The sequence below is a fragment of the Myodes glareolus genome, chromosome X (assembly GCF_982192425.1).
Source record: "Myodes glareolus chromosome X, mMyoGla1.1, whole genome shotgun sequence".
NCBI lineage: Eukaryota > Metazoa > Chordata > Mammalia > Rodentia > Cricetidae > Myodes > Myodes glareolus.
In genome coordinates this window covers 86,915,934-86,939,650 of record NC_142053.1, presented here as the reverse complement: position 1 = coordinate 86,939,650, position 23,717 = coordinate 86,915,934, and the positions used below count along the sequence as shown (strand labels likewise).

The window sequence follows — 23,717 nt, the reverse complement described above, 5'->3', positions numbered from 1 at the left end:
CTAAAAGAAACGGTTAATTTCTAAATTGATCCAAACCAAAAAGATTAAGTAAAGAAGAAGTAACAATTTAAAGACACCATATAAAAAAATAAATAGATTGAAACTTAAAATAAATGATACCAGACCAAGACCAAGGAAAACCCAGTCTCAGATAGATTCACTTCTCAGAAAATTTCTCTCATATTTCCAAGGAAGGTCTACAACCAAGACTCAAATTGTCAATGTTGATGGTGGTTTTTAGTTTAAAAGAAAGAAAAGAAGGAAGGAAGGAAGGAAGGAAGGAAGGAAGGAAGGGAGGGAGGGAGGGAGGGAGGGAGGGAGGGAGGAAGGGAGGAGGAGCTTTTCTAAACTCTTTCACAAAGCCAGTATTACTTTAATAACAAAAGCTTGCAAAAATTCAATAAAAAAGACTGATATCCATGATGAACAATGCATGACTTATCTCAGAATTTAGCTGAGGAGTTGGTTCATTACAGGTAAAATGATAAATGCAATGAATCATATAAATGGTCTTAAAGGCAATCACATGATCATCTCAAGAGAATCAGAAAATGTCTTTGAAAAATCCAACATAGCTGGGGAACCTGAATAGGACTGAACTAGGCCCTCTGAATGTGGGTGACAATTGTGTAGCTTGGGCAGCTTGTGGAGTTACTGACAGTGGGTTCATTATTTCTAGTGCATGAACTGGCTTTAATATGGAGTTGGGGGGGAGCTTGGTCCTGCCTCAACTTGATGTGCTAGACTTTGTTGACTCCCCATGGGAGGCCTTACTCTCTCTGAGGAATGAATGGAGGTGGGGTTGGGAGAAAGGTGAGGGGAATGGGAAGAGGGGAGGGAGGGGGACTGGGATTGGTAAAATGAGAAAAAGATTGTTTATAAATAAAAAAGTAAATAAATGAAAATTAAAGCAAAAAATTCAACATTGCTTCAAGAAAAACAGTCTTACCATGAATAGGACTGGGGGGAGCATACCTCAACATAATAAAGGCTATAAACTGCAAACGTAGAGCCAACAACACTTTAAATAGAGAAAAACTTGAAGCAATCTCATTAAAATCAATAGTGAGACAGAGCTGTCTACTACCCTCACTCCGTCTCAGTAGAGTGGTCAAAGCACTAGTTAGAACAACAAGACATGAGAAGCAAACAAAGGAATACAAATAGGAAAAGAAGAAATCAAATTCTCCTTATTTGCAGATGATATGGTGTTATTCCTGAGAGGTCCCCCAAGTTACAGCATGAAATGTCTAAAAATTATTCATTTTCATCAAGTGGCAGGATACAAAATACAAAACTCAGTTTCTTTATATCAACATAAACACAATGAGTAAGTGAGCATGGATACACCACCATTTATAATAGCCTTAGAAAGATAAACTGCCTAGGAGATACCAGGGCAATGCAAGATCTACAATGAAAACTTTAAAACTCTGAAGAAAGAGACTGAAGAAGACACCAAAAGACAGAAACACCTCTTACTGTCATGGATTCATAGAAATATCAAATAGTAAAGTTTGGAAGTAAATGGACGAATCTAAAAAATATTATTTCTTTGAGGTTACCTCAACCTAGAAAGACAATCAATATGTTTTGTTTTATATACAAGTATAGGAGGGCCATCTGTCTATTTGTTACTTTCATTGGTTAATAAAGAGACTGCCTTGGCCCTTTTGATAGGCCAGCCCTTAGGTGGGTGGAGTAGAGAGAACAGGATGCTGGGAAGACGGCAATGAGTCAGATGCCATGAAGCTCTGGCCCAAGATGGACAAAGGTTAGCATCTTCCCGGTAAGCCACCACCTCGTGATGCTACACACATTAATAGAAATGGGTTAATTAAGATGTGAGAGTTAACCAATAAGAGGCTAGAGCTAATGGGCCAGGCAGTGTTTAAATGAATACAATTTGTGTGTTGTTATTTTGGGTATAAAGCTAACCGTGTAGGAGCCGGGCAGGACAAAAAAGCAGGCCTGCTCGCCTCATCACTACAGAATTGTGCCCAATGTGGATAACAGCATCCACAGAAAGACTGAGAAAGCTTGGGAAAGACTAGAGTAAAAGCATTTCAGTTTTCAGCTGTAGCAGGAAAAAAGCTGTGCTGTTTTAAAATGCCAGCTTTCTTGGTGGTCCTGCCAGGGAAAACTCTGACTCTTTCAAGCAGGCTGTCCAGACTATGGACACACTGTTGCAGCTTGATTCCTGGCAAGGACCTTGAAACCATAGGAGTTTTTCAATGTTGTTGTTTATGGAAACACTGTTGCAGCTTGCTTCCTGGCAAGGACCTTAAAATGCCTTAGGAGTTTTTGAGTGTTGTCTTCTTCATATTTCTTAGCCAATTAAAGACCCATGTGGTCAGAAAAAGAGAGATATACAATAAAGAAAGATTCAAAAAGTGAAAAAAACTTCTAAATGGTTTACAATATGTTAAAAATATATACAGGCTAAAGGTTAAAGTTCTCAAAGTTAAAAAAAAAGAAAAAAGAAAGAAAGAGAGTAATTGGGTGTGGTGGTACACACCTTTAATCCCAGCACTGGGGAGGCAGAGACAGATGGATCTTTGGGAGTTCAAGGATAGCCTGCTCTACAGAGGGAGTTACAGGACAATGATATGCAGAGAACCTGTCTCAAAAAGCCAAAAGTTAGCAGCCCTCGGAGATCCCGTGGATCTGTGTCTTGCTTCAACAGTGTTTAGACAGAACAGACCCGGGGCCTCCCTTTGTTAGCTTCCACCGCTCCGCATCTGCAGTCACAGTCTCCGGGATCATCTCCGCGCTGCCTTTAGCTCCCAGGACCAGCCAGCACCATCTTTTTGCGGGTAGCTCCAGACTGCATCTCAGCCATGACTTCCCAGGTTCGTCAGAATTATTCCACCGAAGTGGAGGCTGCCATGAACTGCCTGGTCAACCTGCACCTGCGGGCCTCCTACACCTACCTCTCGCTGGGCTACTATTTTGATCGGGATGACGTGGCTCTGGAGGGTGTAGGCCACTTCTTCTGTGAATTGGCCAAGGAGAAGCGCGAGGGCGCCGAGCATCTCCTCAAGTTGCAGAACGATCGCGGAGGCCGTGCACTCTTTCAGGATGTGCAGAAGCCATCTCAAGATGAGTGGGGTAAAACCCAGGAGGCCATGGAAGCTGCCCTGGCCTTGGAGAAGAACTTGAACCAGGCCCTCTTGGATCTTCATTCCCTGGGCTCTGCTCGCACAGATCCTCATCTCTGTGACTTCCTTGAAAACCATTTCCTGGATGAGGAGGTCAAGGTAATCAAGAAGATGGGCAACCACCTGACCAACATCCGCAGGTTGACTTCTGGGCCCCAGGCATCTCTGGGCGAGTACCTCTTTGAGCAGCTCACTCTGAAGCATGACTAGGGGGCCTCTCCTTCCGAGGGGCTCCCACCTCTGCTCTGCACCAGCCAGCCTCAGGACCTTTACCCAAACCTCTCAAGAAGCCACTAGGCAGCTTTGCAACGCCCTGGAGCCCCTCTCAAGTCTTGGACCAAGTAAAAATAAAGCCTTTTGAAACAGCAAAAAAAAAAAAGCCAAAAGTTAACAGTAAACATAAAAGAAATAGAGGTTAAAATAAAGCCACGTAAAGATGGAAAATACACAGAGAATCTTGATACTGTATGCTATTATGCTCTCTTTGAATTGTTTGAATGCTGAGGAAGGAGCAACAGCTGCTAAAAGATATTTGCTTATAAATGCTGCAGAATTAATCCAAGAGAGGTATTTTGAAAATACCTTGGCTTCAAAATTGAAATTAAAAGGTATGTTACTTTGGAGAAGAGATTTTGCTTTTGTTTCCACAGAAAATGAGAGGCTGTGGATTCATTCTGAGTTAAGAAAAATCCAATTTGACCAAGGGAGACCACCTGAGAAATCTCCGGTAGGAACAAATGGCCCAGATGTCTGAGTTCTTCATCCAGAACAGGTTCAAGACTGCTGCCTGAGATGATCAAGACTCACAGGATACTTCAGTCAAGAGTTGATCATAACTCTAAATTTTCTTTAGGTCCCATAAGATTATCAGTGCCCCCAACCAGCTGGAAGTAGCCTGAAATACTATGCCCACATTCCCCAAAAATGGACTATGGATAGTTTCCTTTGTTTTTTTTTTGTTTTGTTTTGTTGTTTTAAAAAAAGAGGGGGAAGTGGTATGGGGGAATTGTTTGTATTCTGTCAATCATGTTTTAAATAAATGCTGATTGGCCAGGCAGGAAGTATAGGCGGGAAAACCAGATAGGAAGTAGAAATGATGCAATGAGAACAGTAGGATTCTGGGAAGGAGGAGGTTGATTCCTTCCTCTCCTGTCCAGATCACCAAAGCAGCAGGATGTGATCTGCCCCACTGAAAAAGGTACTGAGCCACATGGCTAAAATAGATCAGAATAATGGGTTAATATAACCTACAAGAATTAGCAAAAAGCCAGAGCTAATGGACCAATAAGCTTCAAACTTACAGAGATCTCTGTGTGATTTTATTTGGGGCTAAACAGCTGTGGGAACCAGGCAGGACAGAAAACCCCAACAAGCTGGCCCCCTCATGTTTTGTACAAGCTTTGAATTTTTAAATGGAAGTATATATCTTGGAGCAGCTATAGATGCCAAGAAAATAAAATAGAGCCATGGGGCACAAGATAGGATCAATAGAGAGGAGAACAGTTGAGCACAATTATTATGAAGGGTGAAACAGGAAAGACATGTAGAGAAGACTCACATGGGGAGGTAGTAGGGAAGGCAATATAGAGGGAAAAGGAAGGAAGAGGGGGAACAACACTTTATCTTAGAACAACCTAAAGGAATTGTGCTGTTATTACTAAAGATTACATTTAATATATATATATATGATGTTTATGTGTATGAAAATATGTTTTTAAATGAAGTTACATTAACTGGGATAACAGTTCTCCCCCATAAAATCATAGACTATCTAACAAAAACCCAGGACTGGCCATGGGAAGCTTCCTTCATGCCAGGAGAGCCCAAGAGACCCCTCCAAACAATTAGAGTATTGCCATTGCTTTCTGTGCCTTCCAGGGAAAGAAGATAAAGTTCCTTTATCTTAAAGTTAAGTGTTTGTTAATGACATCAAACACTTGGGACACAGGATTTGGAAAAATACATCTAAGTCTGACCTGGAAGCCTCTTCACTGAGGGCTAGGTCTCAAAATATCTGCTGGAACCATAAAGCTGCCAAAAGAGAAAAGAAATTTATAGTATTATCCATCTGTACCTGCGAGGAACATGGCAAGATATTCCAAAAGGTGTAATGGTAGCACAAATTCTGGGGGTAAGCAACAGTCATCTAATTGGGCTTAAATTTTACTCAGTAGGAAGAAAGTCATTCTTGGCAGTATAAAATTAACCAGCTACCCAGAAATTGTGATGCCATGGACCCTAGAGGAGAACTTAACTACTGCCAGTTTCCTAAACCAGTGTACTTTCTAAATTTTGCACCTATATACTTATTGCTATATGCTCAGGTATGTGTAGGTCTCTTCCCTACACCAAAGAAGCTTCTTCTTTTTCTCAACAGACAGGGGATCATCACAGGAAGCCACAACTGGTCAAATCAAAAAGATCAACTGACCATGGGGTTCTACTCTTTAATTAACACATTTACAACATAGCCTTTATAGTTAAGGCTGAGGGAATGTCACTAAAGAGGGAGGGAAAGTTGAAAATGCTAGAGGACCAGGATATTTGCTGTGATATAGTCTTTCTTTTAAAAATTAAGAAAGAAATAAAGAAAGGAAGGAGGCAAGGAAGGAAGGAAGGAAGGGAGGGAGGGAGGGAGGGAAGGAAGAATAAAGGGAGGAAGGAAGTAAAAAGCAAATAAGAGGCTAGGATGGGGTGGTGGTTGGGGTGTATTGGAGGGAGTTGCTTAAAGAAGTGGGAGGTTGCATATGATAAAAATACATTGTATAAAAATACTCTATTAAAAATCACAAACTATAAAATTTTGTAGTTCCCAAAGGTTTTGTTTTATAAAAATTTCTCATGTTTTGAAAATTTATAGTCTCATTACAAATCCAAAGTTCTATAAAATAAAATTAAGTTATACCCTTTCTTATTCTAAATGAGAAAATCCTTGCATTATAAAGTAACTAGACTTTAGCAAAATCAAAATCAAGCAGTGTGGCTACGGAGCCTGGAGCTTAATGTTGAGCATCTGGGTCTCACTCATTGTACAGTGTTTTGGCTCAAAAGGCCTTAGACAATGTCAATTTTCTAGCTCTTCCATCTGCAGCATACACGGTTGTCTCATGCTTAGACCAGTTCTACTCCACGTTGGCTTCTTCTCTTGGTGTACATCTCAGGATTCTGGTATATCCAATATCCTGGGTTCTCTACTGCAACTGAAGAGGCAACTACAACAATGTCTTTTAAGAACTTCTCTGTAGGTACTTAGCGTTCTTCAGCTTCTGTGTGCTGACTCTAAGAAAATACTTCCCAGAAGATTTCACCTCGATGCTGACGATCTCTTATAATCAAAGCAGATTTTCTAACCTAGTGGATCAGCATCCATTGTTCTAAAGATGCACAGGTTTCACTTTAATGATTCTGATCTCTTGTTAGGATAGCTGCTTCTTTAGCTCCAGCTAAACAGCAATCACGGATTGTTAATTTCAACTATCACACAAACAGCCCTAATAAAGTCTTTTCTTCCCTCTGAACTCTCACAAGCAAAACCTCTGCAGTTCACATTCCCTCACACAATAGCTCATTAAGCTCTGAGAAGCCAATGACTTTTACAGCCCAAGGCTCCCAACATCCCTCCCAGTTCTCCCACAAAATAGTCCAAAGGATAAAAAAGCCACATGAGTAGGTCTATCGCAGCACCAGCCCAGTTTCCTGGTACAAATTTCTATTCTAGTTTGATTTCTGTTGCTGTGATAAAACAGATTGTTCAAAAGCAGCTGAAACAAGTCAGCATAGAAGCTCCGTGCAGAAATGTGGGTTAGAGAACCATGGCAGAATGCTTCTTGATGCTTACTTTCTGGTTCTCTCACATGCTAAGGCTTTGCTAGCTTTATTCATATTTAAAGAATCATTATATTTTTAATTATGCATATGTTTGCATGTCTGCCTGGGGGCATGTGCATGTGAATACCACTACTTGTGGAGGCCAATCTGTGCTGAGAACCAATCTTGGGTCTTCTGCAAGTGCAGTTTTCTCTCATAATGGTTGAGCCATCTCTCTAGACCCAAGACCAACCTTCATAAACTATCCTAGGACCATTTACACACACAAAAAATGTGTCAGTGAAAGTGGACTGAAACTTCTTATATGAATGATCAGAACAATCCTCACAGACTTGTCCTTGTAAGATCGTCTCTGCCTGTTATTGCTGACTTTTAAGATACAATAAGAAGCCATAAGCAAAGGGATGCTGGCAACCTTTAGAAGCTCAAAAACCTAAGGAAATTGTTTTTCCCTCAAACCTGAAGACAGTAATGTAATCTAAAAGATTTTATTTTAGCCTAATAACATCTGTCTGATGTTTGAAAAGTAGAAATGAAATATCATAAACCTTACTAAATTTTTAATTGCATTGTTAAAGTTATTAATTCATGTGGGTTTGTTATAGCAGCAATAACAGCCTAATATTATGATGATTTAATGATGATCAATAACATTTACTAAATACTTACTATGATCTAAGTACTATTATATAAAGAATAGTGAAAAAGTAAAAAAAGAATCGTGATGATAACAATAATGATTATAATAATTTTTTACTAAGGTTTTAAAATCTGCCACATATTTGTATTGGTTACTTCTTTGTTACCAGCCAAAAGCAACTTCTGGAAGACTATTTTAATTTATTTGTTTCCGAGGGCAAACAGTTGGTCAAGGAAGGAGAAATAGCAGCACGCAGAAAGCACTGCAGCAGGAACACGAAGTTGAGAGTTCACATCTTCAGTCTCAAGCAGGAAGCAGAAAGCATGAACTGGATGTATGAACACACAAAGGCTGCCGCCAGTGATCGACTTCCTAAAGTAAGACCACATCCCCAAACAGTGCTAACTGGGAGCCAAGTACTCCAATACCTAAGCCTATAAGGATATTCCTCGTTCAAACCACTATAACATAGTTCTAAAGTTCTCATATAGCCTATTTTACCTAATTATTAGCATAACCCAGTGAAATTGATATCATTATTAGTATTTTATGATTATAGAAATTCATTCGGAATAGAGAAAATAAAATTATAAAAGATCACAAACTGGAGAGATACAAAGGTAGAATTATATACCAGCCAGCATTTTCAATATTATAAAAGTAGAAATTATTTTTGAGAATTTATATGCAAGTACTATATTCATACCATTTCCATCCCATTCTTCCTCTCCTCCATCCAACCCCTCCCATGTTCCACCCACTCCCTCTCATGCTCATGACCTTTTCTTTTATGTTATTATTGTTATATAAACCTGTTTCCTTTTTAAATACTTTGTTTTAAAAATATTAACTCTATGTAGGATTATGATAGCAGCAATAGAAGACCAACCAATACTATCATGCGTGTGTATGTTTGAGTGTATGCTACAAGTATCCTACATAGAATGATTGTATGTACATGTGTTTAGAGATAATCACTTTGGATTAGGTAATCTATCACTAAGTACTTCCCTGGAGAAAACTGATTCTCCCTCTCTTGGCAGCCATTGAGTGCTGGTAGCTGTTCTACTAGGTGTGCGAACATTTGAAATTTCCCCACTACAGATGGGCATATCAGGTTGTGCTGTCATTATTTAGTCCCAGAACTTGAAGTCCTTATTGTTGAAGATACAAAACAGTTCAGTCAAAAGGACTTGAATGAGCTGAACTAAAATTAACCATAAGCTTCCTCTCTGAAGACTAACTCTCATAGTTTCAAAAACTGCTGTGCAAACTGCCAAGGAAGAAAAACAATCCTACCCAGCTGTATAGATTATGACCCACAACAATGAGTAGTCTACTAAGATATCTCCATGGTGCAATAGTGGCATTTTTACCTTGAGCATTATCAACAGCTGTCTAATAAATAGGGTCTACTTCATATGAGGGAACTCATACCTGGTACAGTAAACCTAGTCAAGTGTCTGTTGCAAACAGAGGTCATAAACCCCAGAGGAGAACCTACTACTGCTATGTTCCTAAACCAATATGGTAACTGGGTTCTAAATACTTACTTTTATATACACAGATATGTGTAGTTTTCGCCCCCATTAAAGCCACTTTTGGCAAAAGATGAAAACCACAACAGAAATCCGCAACTGACCAGACTGCAGAGAGTAAGTGACTGTGGGGTTCCCAGGACCGAAGTATCCATCTGCAACATAACCCCTGAACCCACAGCTCACATAGCATATGGAAGAGGGAGAAGGAAGATCTAAGAGCCAGAAGATCAGGATGTCTGCTGCTAGACAGTGTCTTCTAGGCAAGACAGGGATTCTGTACTCATGATAGTGCAACAATATGTTTGCCTAAAGGAAAAAAACATATATATTCATTGTGAACACCCACTATATGACCCACATACATTTATCTTTCACACAGGTAAAAAAATTAATCATCCATAGTTTGATAGAATTTTTATCATATTACTTTTGCTTAATTGACAGTAAGTACTGATAATATAGAATTTTAGAGCAGTGCAAAGCTGTTCTGTGATTAAATGTTCCTCTTTTTTGACAGTTTTTGGAACTGCAGATTTTCTTGAAAGATCAGGAATCATAGTATATCTGTTATTTTACCATGGTGTGTCTTATCAATAACAAGAATTTTATTATTCAGAATATAGGAGCACTCTTCATTTCTCTGCATTGTCCTGATGTTTATTTAATTACCTCGGCCACTGTCTATAATCTAATTTTCTTAAAGCTGCATTTGCATATCATTATCATAATTTTTAGTGTAAGAAACACTCTCCAGTTTTTTGATTCATAATCACCCTTGAGAAATCTTATTTATTTATTTTACAACTGACACTGTTTCCCCTCTTTTCTCTACTCCCAGTCCTCCCCTGTGTACCTTATGCCTCCTCCTGTGCCCTCATCTACTCCTTTTATTTCTATTCAGAGGTGGACAGGCATTCTATATCAAGTTGAAGTTTGAACAAGACAACCTAGTATGGGGATAAGGGTCCCAAAAGCTGGCAAAAGAGTCAGAGACAGCCCCTGCTTCCACTGTTAGTAGTCCCACAAGAAGGTCACGCTACACAACTGTAACATATATACAGAGGACTTGGTCAGTCTCATGCAGGTTCCCCGGTTGTCTATTCAGTCTCTATGAGGCTCTATGAGCCCATGTTAGCTGATTTTGTATGTCACTTGGTTTTTTTAATCTCTTTGGCTCCTACAATCCTTCCTCTCCCTCTTCTGCAGGATTTCCCAAAGTCCACCTATTTTTTGATATTAGATCTCCACATCTGTTTCCATCAGTTGCTGAATGAAGCCTCTCTGATGACCATTGGGCTAGGCACCAATCTGCGAGTATAGTAGAGTATTATTAGGAATAATTTCATTGATTTTTTTGCCAGTAGTGTTTGGTTCTATCCTGGGTCTCTGGAATGTCTATCTTCTGTGTTCTGGCCCTCTAAGTAGTGTTATGACTGGCCTCCCTCTCCTGTCATGAATCTCAGGCTGGACCTGTTATTGGTTGGCCACTCCCAGAATTTCTACACCACTGCCTATACTCCAGCACATCTTGTGGGCAGGACTTGTAGGTTGAAGATTATGTGGCTGGATTGGTGTCCTATTCCCTCCACTGGAAGTTTCACCTGTTTACAGGAGATGGCCCATTCAAGCTCTGTACCTTCCAGAATCTTAACTAGAGTATATATTTTTAACTCAAAATTTTAATATTGAATATGTTGTTCTCATATACTAGAAAATGCAAAAAAATTCCCTTCAGGAATTCTCAAAATTACTTTACCTGTCCACTAGCTAACTCTCCTCCTCAGTCTTTTGTGATTCTACATTTAGAAAATGATTATCTTTTACAGAAACAAAATGCAAGAAATGTGAGACTTATATAAAAGAGAGATCAGTCTGAAGATGTCAGTTAAACTCAATCTTGTTTGTCACTGCAGAACATATCTGTAACTTTAGTACTTGGTATGGGAGGGCAGGAGGTTCACCAGATAATCACCATCCTTGCTTACATAGCAAGACCTTGTTGAGTTATGTGGGAGAGGACAACAGTTAAATCTTATGGTCCTGGAGACAATGGAGACACAACAACCCTGAGGCCACAACTGCAAACTGACCCCAGCTTAGTCATCCATTCTCATCATGGCAAATATTGATAGAACATATACAATATGCCACTGTTATAATAAGTGCAGGGATGTGAGTCATCTTATGAACAATTTTTATTTTTGCTTTACTAAAGAAATATAAAGGTACAAACAGGAAAACTGACTTGAGTTTTAAAGTCAGGTTTATATATAGCAGCCAGAGACACGATTGAAAATGAGCCCATTGATTTCTCAAGTCTGTGTCCTTAGTTACTCACCTCAATGCGTCCTGAATAATAAACAGTTTGCTCTACTGGTAGATTCCAGAGGAGAACATGGTAAAGGATGAATTGGAGTCAGCAATCTTTCACATTATGAGCATGTTATATCATTCTGCTTCTGCCACTTCCGTGCTATGTGACGTAGGAATAGTTGTTAAACTATTCTGCTTTAGATCTCACCAATTAAAAATGAATTCAGTTATTTTTGTCCTCATGTACTTCAGTTAGAAATCAAGCATGAAATGTGATTTAAGGATAAATGAGACAATGCCAAAAGGAAGGCCACTAAACAAATGAAGGTAGTGGAGTTCGGGGTTTGTCATAGAATTTATTTATATTTAGAATGGCATTTGTCAAGCTTGTTTGCATTGAGAAATGTTTTATTGCCAATGCAGAAACTCATAACTGGTAAAATTGCTGTCAATTACTGACTGTGAGTGTTCATCCTTAAATGTGACATCTTTATCTAAGCCCCAATGTTCAGGGAACATGAGAGAAGAAAAGGTAGAAAGAGTTTAAGAGTTGTAGAATAGGGAGGAGTGCTGTGAAATACTATCTTCTGCTTTTGATAAAGCTATTTTACTCAGCTCACAGCAGCTGGGGTTACTGACCCAAGATTAAGATTAAGCCAGCTAAAATTCTAGCATGGACTGAAGAGAGGCTCACAAGAGCCCATCCCTAACTAAGGAGCTCTTGGCAGTTGGTAGGTGCTGGAAGACAGAAGTGATCATTCTTTGGGAGTATGTTCATTGGTAAGATGCTCATGCCTTGGTAGGCTGGCTCCATACTTATGTATATATGAACAATGCTATTTGGATTAAATAGGTTAAAAAATAAAAACTAAAAGCAGAGGAAAGGAACATGATGCTGGAAGGGCAATGGGTTGAGTGGGAACTTGAATATATATGCACTAGTTGAGACCTAAGAAAATCAGGAAAGCCTTAGCTGAGATGGTAACATTTAAGAAGAAACCTAAAACAGAATGTTAGTGTCATGAATTATGCCAGAGGAAATGGCAATTAAAAGGTTCTGTAGTGTTATGAGATGATTGATAAATAGTCAACCGTGACCAGGGTGGTTGTGACAGTGACTAAGGTGGAAGAACTCCAAGTAAGAAAGGTTACAAGAAACCTGGCACAAAAATTGAAGGACATGACTCACCCTGTTATTACTGCCAGTTGTTGTTGGGGTCAAAGTGTTTCACTCAGCCTCCCCTTATACGCTTGAGGTGAGAGACCCCTCTTTGTTCTTGGTAACATGAAAGTTTTAAATTTTTCTGAGATTTTTGTAGATACTAATCTGGTCAGAGGAAGGTAACATATTAATATTCCCTCGATGACCACCACTGACACTTTTGAATGGCAAGATACTTTGTTCTAGCTTTCACATAAATGCCACTAACAATTACTATCCGAGCTGGAAGTGAGAGGAGTGCTCTGTAGCTACATGGCAAGGTGAAATCCCAGACTCATGGTAGGCTTCCACTGATACCTTAGTGAGATACAGGTACTGACAAAGTCTCCATACTGCATTTGGCCTTGTTCGGTAGTAGCCTGGTAGGATGGAAAAGAATACGTCATTATAGGAAAGTAAGATTACATGCCTTGACCCCCATATCACACTAACTTACGGGAAAGGGTAGGATAAAATAACAATTTTTCTGTATTTGGCTTAAGTAGTACAAATATTGCTTACAGTGATGCTATTTGTCTAGGCTGCACTTTTCATTAGATTTTGCCTTGAAAAAACCAAACAGGCAAACAGGCTGTCTCTGAGAACATTGATGGTCTGTGATCACTGAAATTTGTGTGTTGGTTTTCCTTCCACCCAACCTTCACCATATACGCAATATGGGGGGCGGTTAGTTGGATAAACATTGTGTTTCCTAGTGCCTGTTATTGGGAGGCATCTGTGGAATAGAAGAACATACTTAAGTCTAAGGGACACACAGACGTGAGCTAGAATTCCAGAACATCATTTAATGTCATATGAAATTTGAAATTGAATGTAATTTATGCACTGGTAATGCTGAAGCATGCATGGGCAGGCAGCCCGTATGTTGCGATTCTGTTGAACTTGTCCATATTGGGTTTCATGATCTAAGTTGATGAGGACAACTGACCAGGTCTCTTCCTCAATATTGTCATATAACCATCAGAAAATCATTAAATCTGTCATAATTTCAGTTTTCTTCTTTATAAGATGAAGATCCTTAAGGGCAAGTACGATCTATATCATAAGGTTTTGGTTCAATAAAATACAGGCTATTGATGAATAGGTAGGGTCAACCCACATAAGAGTGTCCTTTAGTTTTATTTTTAAATGTCTTTGAGAAATACAATGACCAAAAGCAACTGCAGCAAGAAAGGGTTTGTTTGGCTTACATGTCCAGATCCACCATTGAGGGAAGTCAGGACAGGAGCAGTAACTGGAACCTGGATGTAAAAATTTGAAGCAGAGGCCTTGGAGGAATGTTTCTTACCTCCCTGCCTTACTCAGTTTTCCCTTTCGTACAGCCAAGGATGACTTGCCCAGGCATAGCACCACAGATAGTTAGCTAGCCTCTCCCACATCAAGGGTTAATGGAGAAAATGTCCTGCAGGCTTGTCTACAGGCCAGTCTGAGAGAGTCTTTTCCTCAATTGTGGTTCCTTCTCAGATATTCTAAATTGTCTCAAACTGACAAAAAAATTAATCAGTACACGAACCAGCACATACGAATACTCCATTCCACTTCATTGTCACGGTGCTATTACTTACAAAGGAGCTATGAAGGAATGGAATCTGCTTCCATGAGAAGTGACAAGGATAAAAGCTTAGAGGATGATAGCTCTGCAACGGAGCAAGTTGCCTAAGTAAGATGCCATTTTGTTCAGAAAAAAAAAAACAGCACTTAAAATCCCAATATTCATGTAGATATTATTTCTCAGTCCTTAAAAGGCTAACTTCTCAGTATACAGAAACCTACCAGTCACACTCTGAACATAAGTAGTGTTACTAGTCCAGAAGAATGTTAGTGCTCTCAGTAACTAATAAAAAGATTAATAACAATCTAAAGATTACCTGTTTAATATTTTGATGATTTTACTGCTCCTATCCATCTGTTCAGAGATCTAGTTTCCCCACGTCATTCTAGCATAGAGTGGGAGTTAGTTCATTGCCCTGTGACTAGCACAGGCACACAGTGACCTCAACTCCAGAGAAGACAAGGTCACTGCTCACATATTAACTGTTTCTGTGCCTCCACTCCATCTCTATGCATATATTTGTGAATTTAATCATCTTTGCTACAGAAGCATTCCTAATTTTAATCAAGTGAGACTTTAAGACCTGACATGTTTCTTACATCCAGAAACAGGACAGTCTGGCCACAGTCCCCAGCCTCTCAACAACTAGTAATTGCCAGGAAATCAATATTTTTTGGAATGATAATGTTAATTTGCTTCACTGTGCCCTGTCCTGGTACTTCTTTTGACTAACATATGTTCTCTTTGTGCAATCCTAAAACTGTAATGACTTCCCTGGTCTTCCTCCTCTGGTCTGAGACACATGCCTAAACCTTCCTCTAAGTTAATTTTTCTCTTTCTCCCTGACTATGTAGATAGTTCAAAAAGAATAGAACTGAACACATCTCTTTTCTTTATTATCCTGAATTGAGTAACAAAGTAGTGTATGAAAGAGAGAAGAAAAGAGGGAGGGAAGGGAAGAGAGAGAGAAAGATAGATAGATAGGTAGATGATAGATAGATAGATAGATAGATAGATAGATAGATAGATAGATAGAACAGACTCAGTCCTGACAATGAAGGTATATGGAAAGTACTTAAATTAACAAGTCTAAAAGTGAACTCAGAGATCAGTGATCATGAAACATTTTTAAAACAGCCAAACAGCCCTATTGAGTATTTTACATAATAAACATCATTCATTTCAAGTGTGTCTTCCACAATTTTTTTTTTTTTTTGGTGAGGGGGATTAAGACAGTTTCTTTGTGTAAACCTGGCTGTCCTGGAACTTGCTTTGTAGATCAAGCTGGCTTCTATCTCAGAGATCCACCTGTCTCTTCCTCCAGTGTTCTGGGATTAAAGGTATGCACCATCACCATCTGGCTGCTGGTCTGCATTTTTAAATAAATTTACTGAGAAGAACAGCTACCACCATAGCATTTTTATCTTCTAAATAAGATCATATACGACTATTAACATTTAGTTGTTTCTCTTGTACCCATTATCAAGAGACCAATAATTTACCTTCTGTCACCACTAGTTTACATTGCACAAACATTTAATATAAAGACGACTATGTAACATGTGCCTTCTGGTTCCTGGATCCTGTCACTTTGTATAATTTGAGATTGAACTCTAGCATGTCATGTATAAGAATTTAAATTAATTGTTGTTTAATAACATGTTGTATTACAATTTGTTTATTCATTCATCAATTTATGAAATTTGGGTTGTTATTGACTTTGAATATTATAAACAATATTTATAAAAGTGTTTAGTCAAGGTATTATATGTACAAGTTTTTAGTTACCTTCAGAATATATGGATGAGTAGAATTATTGAATATATGACAACTGAAGCTTTAACTTTTACAGGAACCACCAGCCTGTTTCAAAGGGTCATACCATTTTACAATCCCACCAACAATGTATAGATTTTCTCCTTTTTCACATCCTTGTCAGTATGTGTTTTATTAGGATTAGACGATATTTGAGATAGGAAGAAATTTAATTGTCCTGGTTTTAAATAAAATTATAGGAGTGAAGAACATTTCAAATCAAATGTTAGTCCTTTAGCAGCCCCTTGAATCAAATAACATTGTAAACAGAAATACAGACCAAACAATGGGAGGTAATGGGTAATGTTCTTCAGAGGCAATCTTACTGATGGTCTAGTGTGTGTGTGTGTGTGTGTGTGTGTGTGTGTGTGTGTGTGTGTGTGTGTGATGTGTGCGTGTGATGTGTGCTTTTCCCTATTTTTAAAACAGTGCGACCAAATAGGAATTTGGTTCATTCCTCCAAATATATGCATGCAGTCTGAAGACTACATAAACCTTCTTAAGAATTATAAGTTTTGAACATAAAATTGTCTTGTAGATCTGTAGTCAGACAAGATTATAAATGTCATAAACAATTCAAAGGCAGGATAATTTAGACTATAACTCAGATCTCCTGGGTTACAAGTCAGAATCTCTGTAGCCCTGGTGCTACGCCCAATGATTAGAAACACATTTCTTCTGTACTGACTGAGCAGACACAGAAAACAACCAAATGAGTCACCCCAGTTCCCTGAAAGCAGAGTAATAAACAAGACACTTGAATGTACATCTGTTTATTGATTCATATGAATTGTTTGCAGATTTTCATAATCCAAACACAACTTGTCAGTATCCACACATGCATATGGCTCAAGATTTGACAAAATATTTATAAATAGCTCATTTAAGGAAAACAATAATTAAAATCTACCTACATTAAACACAAAATACCAAAGTCCTTGGTAATAAATTGAGAGGGGTGTATGAGGGTCTATCTCAGTGTGACAGGGCTGTTTGTTGGGGAGAGTGGTATAGTATTGACATTTTTACTTAACCAAATATTAAGATCCTTAAGAAAGAAAGTTGACCTCCCATACTACTAATATCCTTTCAAAATTCCAGTGAAACTGTGAATGGAGGAAAAAATTGAATTCTGAAACCTGACTCACCTCCACTAAACACCGACTTCTGCCATATAAACAAAATTAACTTTCTTTTTCCAGATCAAATATGTAAAACTAGAATACTTTCCAGGCTCAGAGTTATGTTGAATACATGTCTAATGAAGTCTTCTACTGACTTATACTCCCAAGCAGAAGACACATAAAAGTATAGTACTCAAAGTTGTCCCACTCTATAAGGACACTTCTTGAGCAAACATACAACTGTTTATTTGGCCATGGCCAAATACCAATTATAAAGAAAAAAAAGCACCTTTCCCTTTTACCCGAGATATCTTAGAAATCAAATATAAACCAAACTTCACCTTATTCTAATTACCAACTCCAACTGTTAAATTTAAGAAAATTGGAACCAAGATGGTTCTTAGTATGGTAGATACATATATACCATATATAGGCAATGCTCTGTAAAAACACAGTGTGGTAGGATGCCTAGCTCATTTCATCACATTGACTTGAGTTTGAAGCAGTGCCAGGCACATGGTGACCTTTCGACAGCTGGAAACTACTTAAGTTCAATCTACCTTAGACTGGGTGTTAGTTCTTCTCCTTCAGAAGTATAGATATGACTAATTAAAGTTGGCGAGATAAGAATCAACTGTCCCAGAAAAAAAATACAGAGTGCCCAAAGATCAAGGCCTAAATCTTGGCTCACACGTATTTGCTAATGCTTACATGAGACCAGGTTGCCTGGTGCAGGTTTGTGATTCATTGCTTCTAATCCCCTGCCGAGTACAATGGGACCTTTTAGCATTTTTCGCCCATGCTTTTAACACACTTATCAGTGGTTTGACCTTAAGGCCCTTAATCAGTGGTTATGGATGAGTTGTTATTAAAGATATACTTAACAGAATCCTCAAAACAGAAATCCTGTAGAGAATACTCTGTTAGTGGTAAGACCTGATTGATGAAGTCCATGTTCTCCTTTAACCACCCACTTCAGGAATAGAAACTAGCTATAAAAGATTCAGAAAGATTTTGAGATAATAAAGAATAATATAATCTCCACAGAAAATCTGTTTCTCTCTGTTCAGGAAACAAACAGAGAAGAACTAAAGGCAACATGAACCTTCAAAAAGAACCAAATGGACAGCACACTAGGTATCGAACTGACATTTCAAAAGCAATACCAATACCTTGGGGCATCTTTCCTATTCTCACTTAGCTAACCCTAAATAGGTTGGGGGCATTGTATTGAAATTATATTGAAGCACCTTCTGGATGATTGTATTGAAAGCCCAGACATTGAAAACAGAAAAACTGGCTCAAAAATATTCTGTAGAGTCCTGAAAGATCAAACTTCAGCCTGGATTGCTGCTAGGGCTAGAAAAATATAGAATTACAAATATTAGATAAGGCCCAGGAGACCCATATGAAACTTCCTTTCTGTGTTATATGGTTCAACTCAGGATCATTGCTCTTTGACTATCCGCTGGACCTTCTGGCAGACTCACAGACTATGAGTCTAAGGACCCAAGAATCAAGTCAAAAAATCTTATAAACTGTATTTAAGAGTTAGTGATAGGAAAAGCAAGAAGAGCTCCTAAGATGAACTCATGTAACATTTTCTGATGGAAAATTCCACCGCAGTTTCTGTAGCACTAGCAGATTCTGGGATCTATTGAATTTTTTGGTGGCGAAAATGTTTTAGTTTCTTCTTTACTTTCATCTTTTCCTCCCTTCCTCCCCCAATCTCTTTCTTCTTCTTTGCTAGGATGGAATCTAGGTCTTGTTCATGCTAAAGGCAAGGACTCCATCACTATCTAAATCGCTACCCCGTGGGATTTTGAGAAAGAGTCTTGCAGTGCACTGCAGACCTGCTTGAAAATGCAATGCTGGTACTTCTGCCTCCTTTATAGTAAGAGAATACTTGCATGCATCCTTGCCCTGTTCTTGTACCTTTGAAAACTCATCAGGAAGTTTCAAATGAAGAGAAAAGACTGAAAACATTCAAGCCTTGTTATGAACTCCTATTTCACTGATTAACCACTTCACTGCCTTTATCAAAGTATGTATAGTGAGCTACGGAGATGACAGCTCTGATGTCAATAATAGAAAGTGAAGCACCATATGTATAGTAAATCTTAGTATCTTTGACCAAAATGATTGTGCTTATCTTTAGTTATTTTTTTTTGTAATAAATTAAGTCACATCAGCATTGTGGAGAGTATATAAAACTCCCAAGCAAAAAGATGCTTTACTCACTTGACTATTTTCCCCCTTCTAAACCTGAACCACTATGAGGGAATAGGCATCAAAACTAGTGACTCTTTTGGGAATAAGGGGATACTTATAACCAGTATGGGATGCTTACATCTAAGTCCTGAGGGTCACATCTGCCATGCTCCACAGAAAGGTCATGGAGGAAAAGGCTTCAATTCATGCTGAGAAGCATGTGAAACTGGAGGTTCAAGCTTAAGAGAAATGGACTGACTATTCTCTAAGCCAAGAAAGCACCAAATGGTCCCCTTTGCTCCTTAGTGCTCTACTCCTGCTCCTCAGAAACTTGTCAGTCAAGACGTGACTGGGAGGGAAAAAGTAAGGATATTAGAGCAGTAAAAATGAAAAGACATTTAAGAAAAAAGATAATTTTAAAATCTAAAAGACACTAATTTGAATCCTAGCAGAGACTGTTGGCAGCCTAATCTTTACGAATGCAGACTCTAACAAATATGCTGACTTCAGAGCTATCACAGGTATAGCTCTGACATGAGTTGTAAAATTAAGGCTTCAGGCCTCGATCATGATATCTCTTTTCATATATTCTCCCACACTCTCTCTCTCTGTGTATGTATTTGCCGTGTGTGTGCATGTTTGTTCATACCTCTCCCATGATCTCCCTCTCTCTCTATATGTATATCCTTCCACTCTGTGTGTGTGCATGAGTGTGTGTGTGTGTGTGTGTGTGTGTGTGCGTGTGTGTGTGTGTGTGTGTGTGTGTGTGTATTAGGGGAGAGAGTCAAAGCAGAAAGCTAAATTGGAAAGCTCTTTATTTTTCTCTCTACAGTGGTATATAGATGTCAATAGACTTTTGTAAAACCCTTTCTTCAGATCTATCTGACAAAAAATATAAGAAGAAAAAATATACAGGCAGGAAAATTCTACCTTGTTTGTTGTTATTCCCCCACCTCTATAATTAATTAACTGGCCCATAGCCATTTTCATGGCTATGAATTCTGAGTCCCCAGACTAAAATAAGAAAACAAAACAAAAAATGCTCAAGGCCAGTCTTGGGGAAATGGTGGGGATTTAATCCTCTGGTAGAATGAGCCCTGTGTTCCCCATTTTTTAGAGTACTGATTATTGTGGGGCCTACATCCCAGGCCCATGCTACAGTTGTTGAATAGAAGAAGAGCAGGAAAGTCCAGGAACAACCACTGGCAAGGTTGCCAAGAGTGAAAGAGACCTAGAAAAAGAGCAGAGTAGTTAGAATCCTGTGATGCTGTGTAATCACCAGCCTCCTCTTCCTTTTCTCTAAAAGTTTGGGTTTGGACCAGTGATTTAGGGCACAATAGCAGAAATCTATCACCTGGCCTTGGAGATAAAAATCTATCATATTCTAGAAAAAAAATCAAAACTAGAAAAAATATTTTTTTCCTGAAACGGGGTTAAGATTTAGCACCATGTACTTAAGAAAAACCCAAAGTGGTTCTTCTCAGACAGATGTTGTCTCCAGTGCTCAAATATGGCAGAGAAGTCAGATGTGTGACCCAGGGACAGAACTAGAACCCATAAGTGAGTACAAGATACAATTAAGCTTTTTAGATTGAGCTCCAATTTTTCAGCTGTAACTGTAATACACATGGGGCAGCTGTGAGCTCTTTTCACTGCAATATTTGAACAAGAACTACATAACCTCTTGAAGAAGAAATATATTGGGTGTCCTTAGTGCAAAATTCAAAGATTCAAAATCCGAAATACTCAAAATTTTATTACTACTTGACATGACACCATGAGTGAAAAATTTCACACTTAATCACACATGACAGTTTGTACTAAGAATAGCACATGAAAGTACCTTCAGGTTATGTGTGCAAAGTGCACATGAAGCACAAATGAATTTTGTGTATGTTCTGGTTTTCTATCTAAGATGTTTCTATACACACGCATGCACATATACATGCATACAACATATGTATAAGTGACATATATTGAGGTACATACACATATATTTCAAAATCCAATGATGGAGTTAAATGAACTCTGTAATGGGGCTGCTAATTCCAGGTTCTAGCCTAGTTCTGAGAATGGGTTACTTTGTGTCTTTAAGCAAATCACTTTTCATCTTTGTGGCTCAGTTTCTGCCTGTTTAAAAGGAGATTAGCATATTTCTTATTTGCCTACCACAAAGGCATGAAGTTACAAAGTTCAGAAATAAAATGTAGTGGACATAGAAGGAATTTGTAATTGCTGACGAAACACAGGGAAAGGAAGGAAATGCCATCATGGTACAAACACTTCTCACGAAGACATTATAAAGGACACTTGCATATGTTGTCATTCAACCCTCACACTAACTCATGAGCAGAAGACTCTGTCTAAACGAGGTAAAGCAATTTGCTCGTGATCATAAGGCTGTTCAGGAACTGGGGTTCATCTGAATACAGAGTTACAAATTTGTATGATGGTGTTGTGTTTATACAAATGAAAGGAGTAAACAATATGACTAGTCAAGAGTAGGGTCCAGATGAAGAAACTGGCATCATGCCAGCCTGCCGGGTCTCCAGACAATTGCTGACTTCCAAGTCTGATGTAAAGTTAGCTCAAAGATTTAGTGCCACAACTGTTGATCTCCAACCTCTCCCAGCCTCATTTCCTGCCATTCTTCCACCCAAGCCCTATGAAACAATAGAACTGGGGCTGGAAATTTGTTGAGAGTGGCCCCACACCTCCTGGTCTTTTACCCACATTTTTTTCTAGCTCACCTTAGTAGAGTCAAAGGCTGGGAACTTGAAAAGGAACATGGAGCTCCAGGCTGTCTCCGGAACTTTCAACTGTGTTCTCCCTCAAGGTTTCAGCTCCAGTACAGGGGGCAGAGCTGGAAAACTTTTGCAGGTCCAGCTCTGTACATTCAATTGGGGTATGGACCCATTTAGAATGGCTCTCTGAGGCACAGGAGGCCATGGTGAAGGACTCCTGGGTGGGGAAGCCACGAGTGGAGCTGCAGTCATCATCCAGGATGGAGTTGAGTGGCTTGATCTCATTCACTGGAAATTCAGGACTGGTCTCCTGGCCAGGTGGCACGGGAAAAAGAGAATCCTCCTCCACTGCCTTTTCAGCCTCATATTGCAATGAACCTCCTGCAACTCAAAGCAGAAAGCCAGTGAGTCACCGGCACAAAGTCAGGGTCTCTTCGCAACACGGTATCTCTTCTTGAGCACAAACTATGGGGGGGGTGAGGGGATCTAGGAGCCAGACTCCCTCTTTCTTCCTGAAGGACCTGAGCATCTAGAAGTAGGTGAGAATGACACATTTCAGAGACATGTTTTCCTTGGGGTATTACATTAAGTCTTTTAGATGCTGGATTAGGGAAGACAAATTTCTTCAGCTAGAGATAAATGCTTTTTAGGAAAAGTATTTTAATATGCCCCCTTCTTCCATGATCTGGGTATATTATATGGGAAAGGAACCATACAATCAGAATTATGGTAGTGGGTGTTAAAATAGGAAAATTATCTTGAATTATGCAGATGAGTTCAGAAAATCCTTAAGATAAATCATGACTTTTTATTCTGTGATTAATGATGAACATTTTAATTGAGTTCTATTTCTCTAGGTTACTAGAAGCATTCTGATAAGTATCAGAAGGCATAAATGACACAGAGCATTAATACAGAAAGATGTGCCATAACATCTCTCTAAACAACTTCATTATACCATTGCTCATTTTAAACACAGAAGAGAACCATGAGCCAAAACATACGAGCAGCCTCTCGACCAGTGGCTCTCAATCTTCTTAATGCTTCAACCCTTTAATACAGTTCTTCATGTTGCCACTTTAAAGGTACAATTTTGCTACTGTTTTGAATTATAAATAGCTGTGTTTTCTGATGGTCTTAGGCGACCCCTGTGAAAGCATCATTTGACCCCCAGATGGTTCATGATCCACAGGCTGAGAACTACTGCTCTAGAAGCTGAAAGTGATCATCAACTCACAGTCACCAAGAAAATAGGACTTCAATTCTACACACTCATTAGGGAACAGATTCCTCTTGGACAGACAGAAAGAAATGCAGTCCTGCCAATTTCTTGGTTTAGGCCTCGTTAAGATTTCATACAGCCTGCTAAACTTCCGAACTATGGAAACCGAGGCAAGCCATTAAATATGACAACTTGTTACAACAATGATAGATAAGTAATTTAACACTCATGCATGAGTCAGACTCAATATTAGGTTGCAAACTGAGTCTGTGTGTCTTCATGTTTCCCCACTGTGACTGCATTTCCACAGTTTGTTCAAATTATGTGAGTGCATAAGAAAATTT

General features: G+C 38.9%; 2 protein-coding genes and 1 pseudogene across 3 annotated transcripts in view; 1 reads left to right on the top strand and 2 right to left on the bottom strand.

The window, feature by feature from the left end:
• The window catches only part of LOC125389212 (heat shock protein HSP 90-alpha pseudogene), a 101,736-nt pseudogene extending 98,970 nt beyond the window's left edge, over positions 1–2,766 (bottom strand).
• A 59-nt stretch (positions 2,767–2,825) lies between these two features.
• Positions 2,826–3,520, top strand: LOC148117398 (ferritin light chain-like). The gene has a single exon (XM_087902939.1). The coding sequence runs from the start codon at positions 2,841–2,843 to the stop codon at positions 3,369–3,371; it is 531 nt and encodes a 176-aa protein (XP_087759065.1). The 5' UTR covers positions 2,826–2,840; the 3' UTR covers positions 3,372–3,520.
• Positions 3,521–16,829: 13,309 nt separating this feature from the next.
• The window catches only part of Eda2r (ectodysplasin A2 receptor), a 47,357-nt gene continuing 40,469 nt past the window's right edge, over positions 16,830–23,717 (bottom strand). Inside the window, exons 7-8 of one of the 2 annotated variants that reach the window (XM_087902738.1) lie at positions 22,158–22,532; positions 16,830–20,638 (exon numbers count right to left, since the gene is read on the bottom strand). In XM_087902738.1, coding sequence (XP_087758864.1) covers positions 22,168–22,532 — 365 coding nt within the window. In that variant the 3' untranslated portion in view covers positions 16,830–20,638; positions 22,158–22,167. Of the gene's footprint in view, positions 22,533–23,717 lie in introns of both variants that reach the window. The other variant, XM_048418010.3, reaches the window with a different exon arrangement.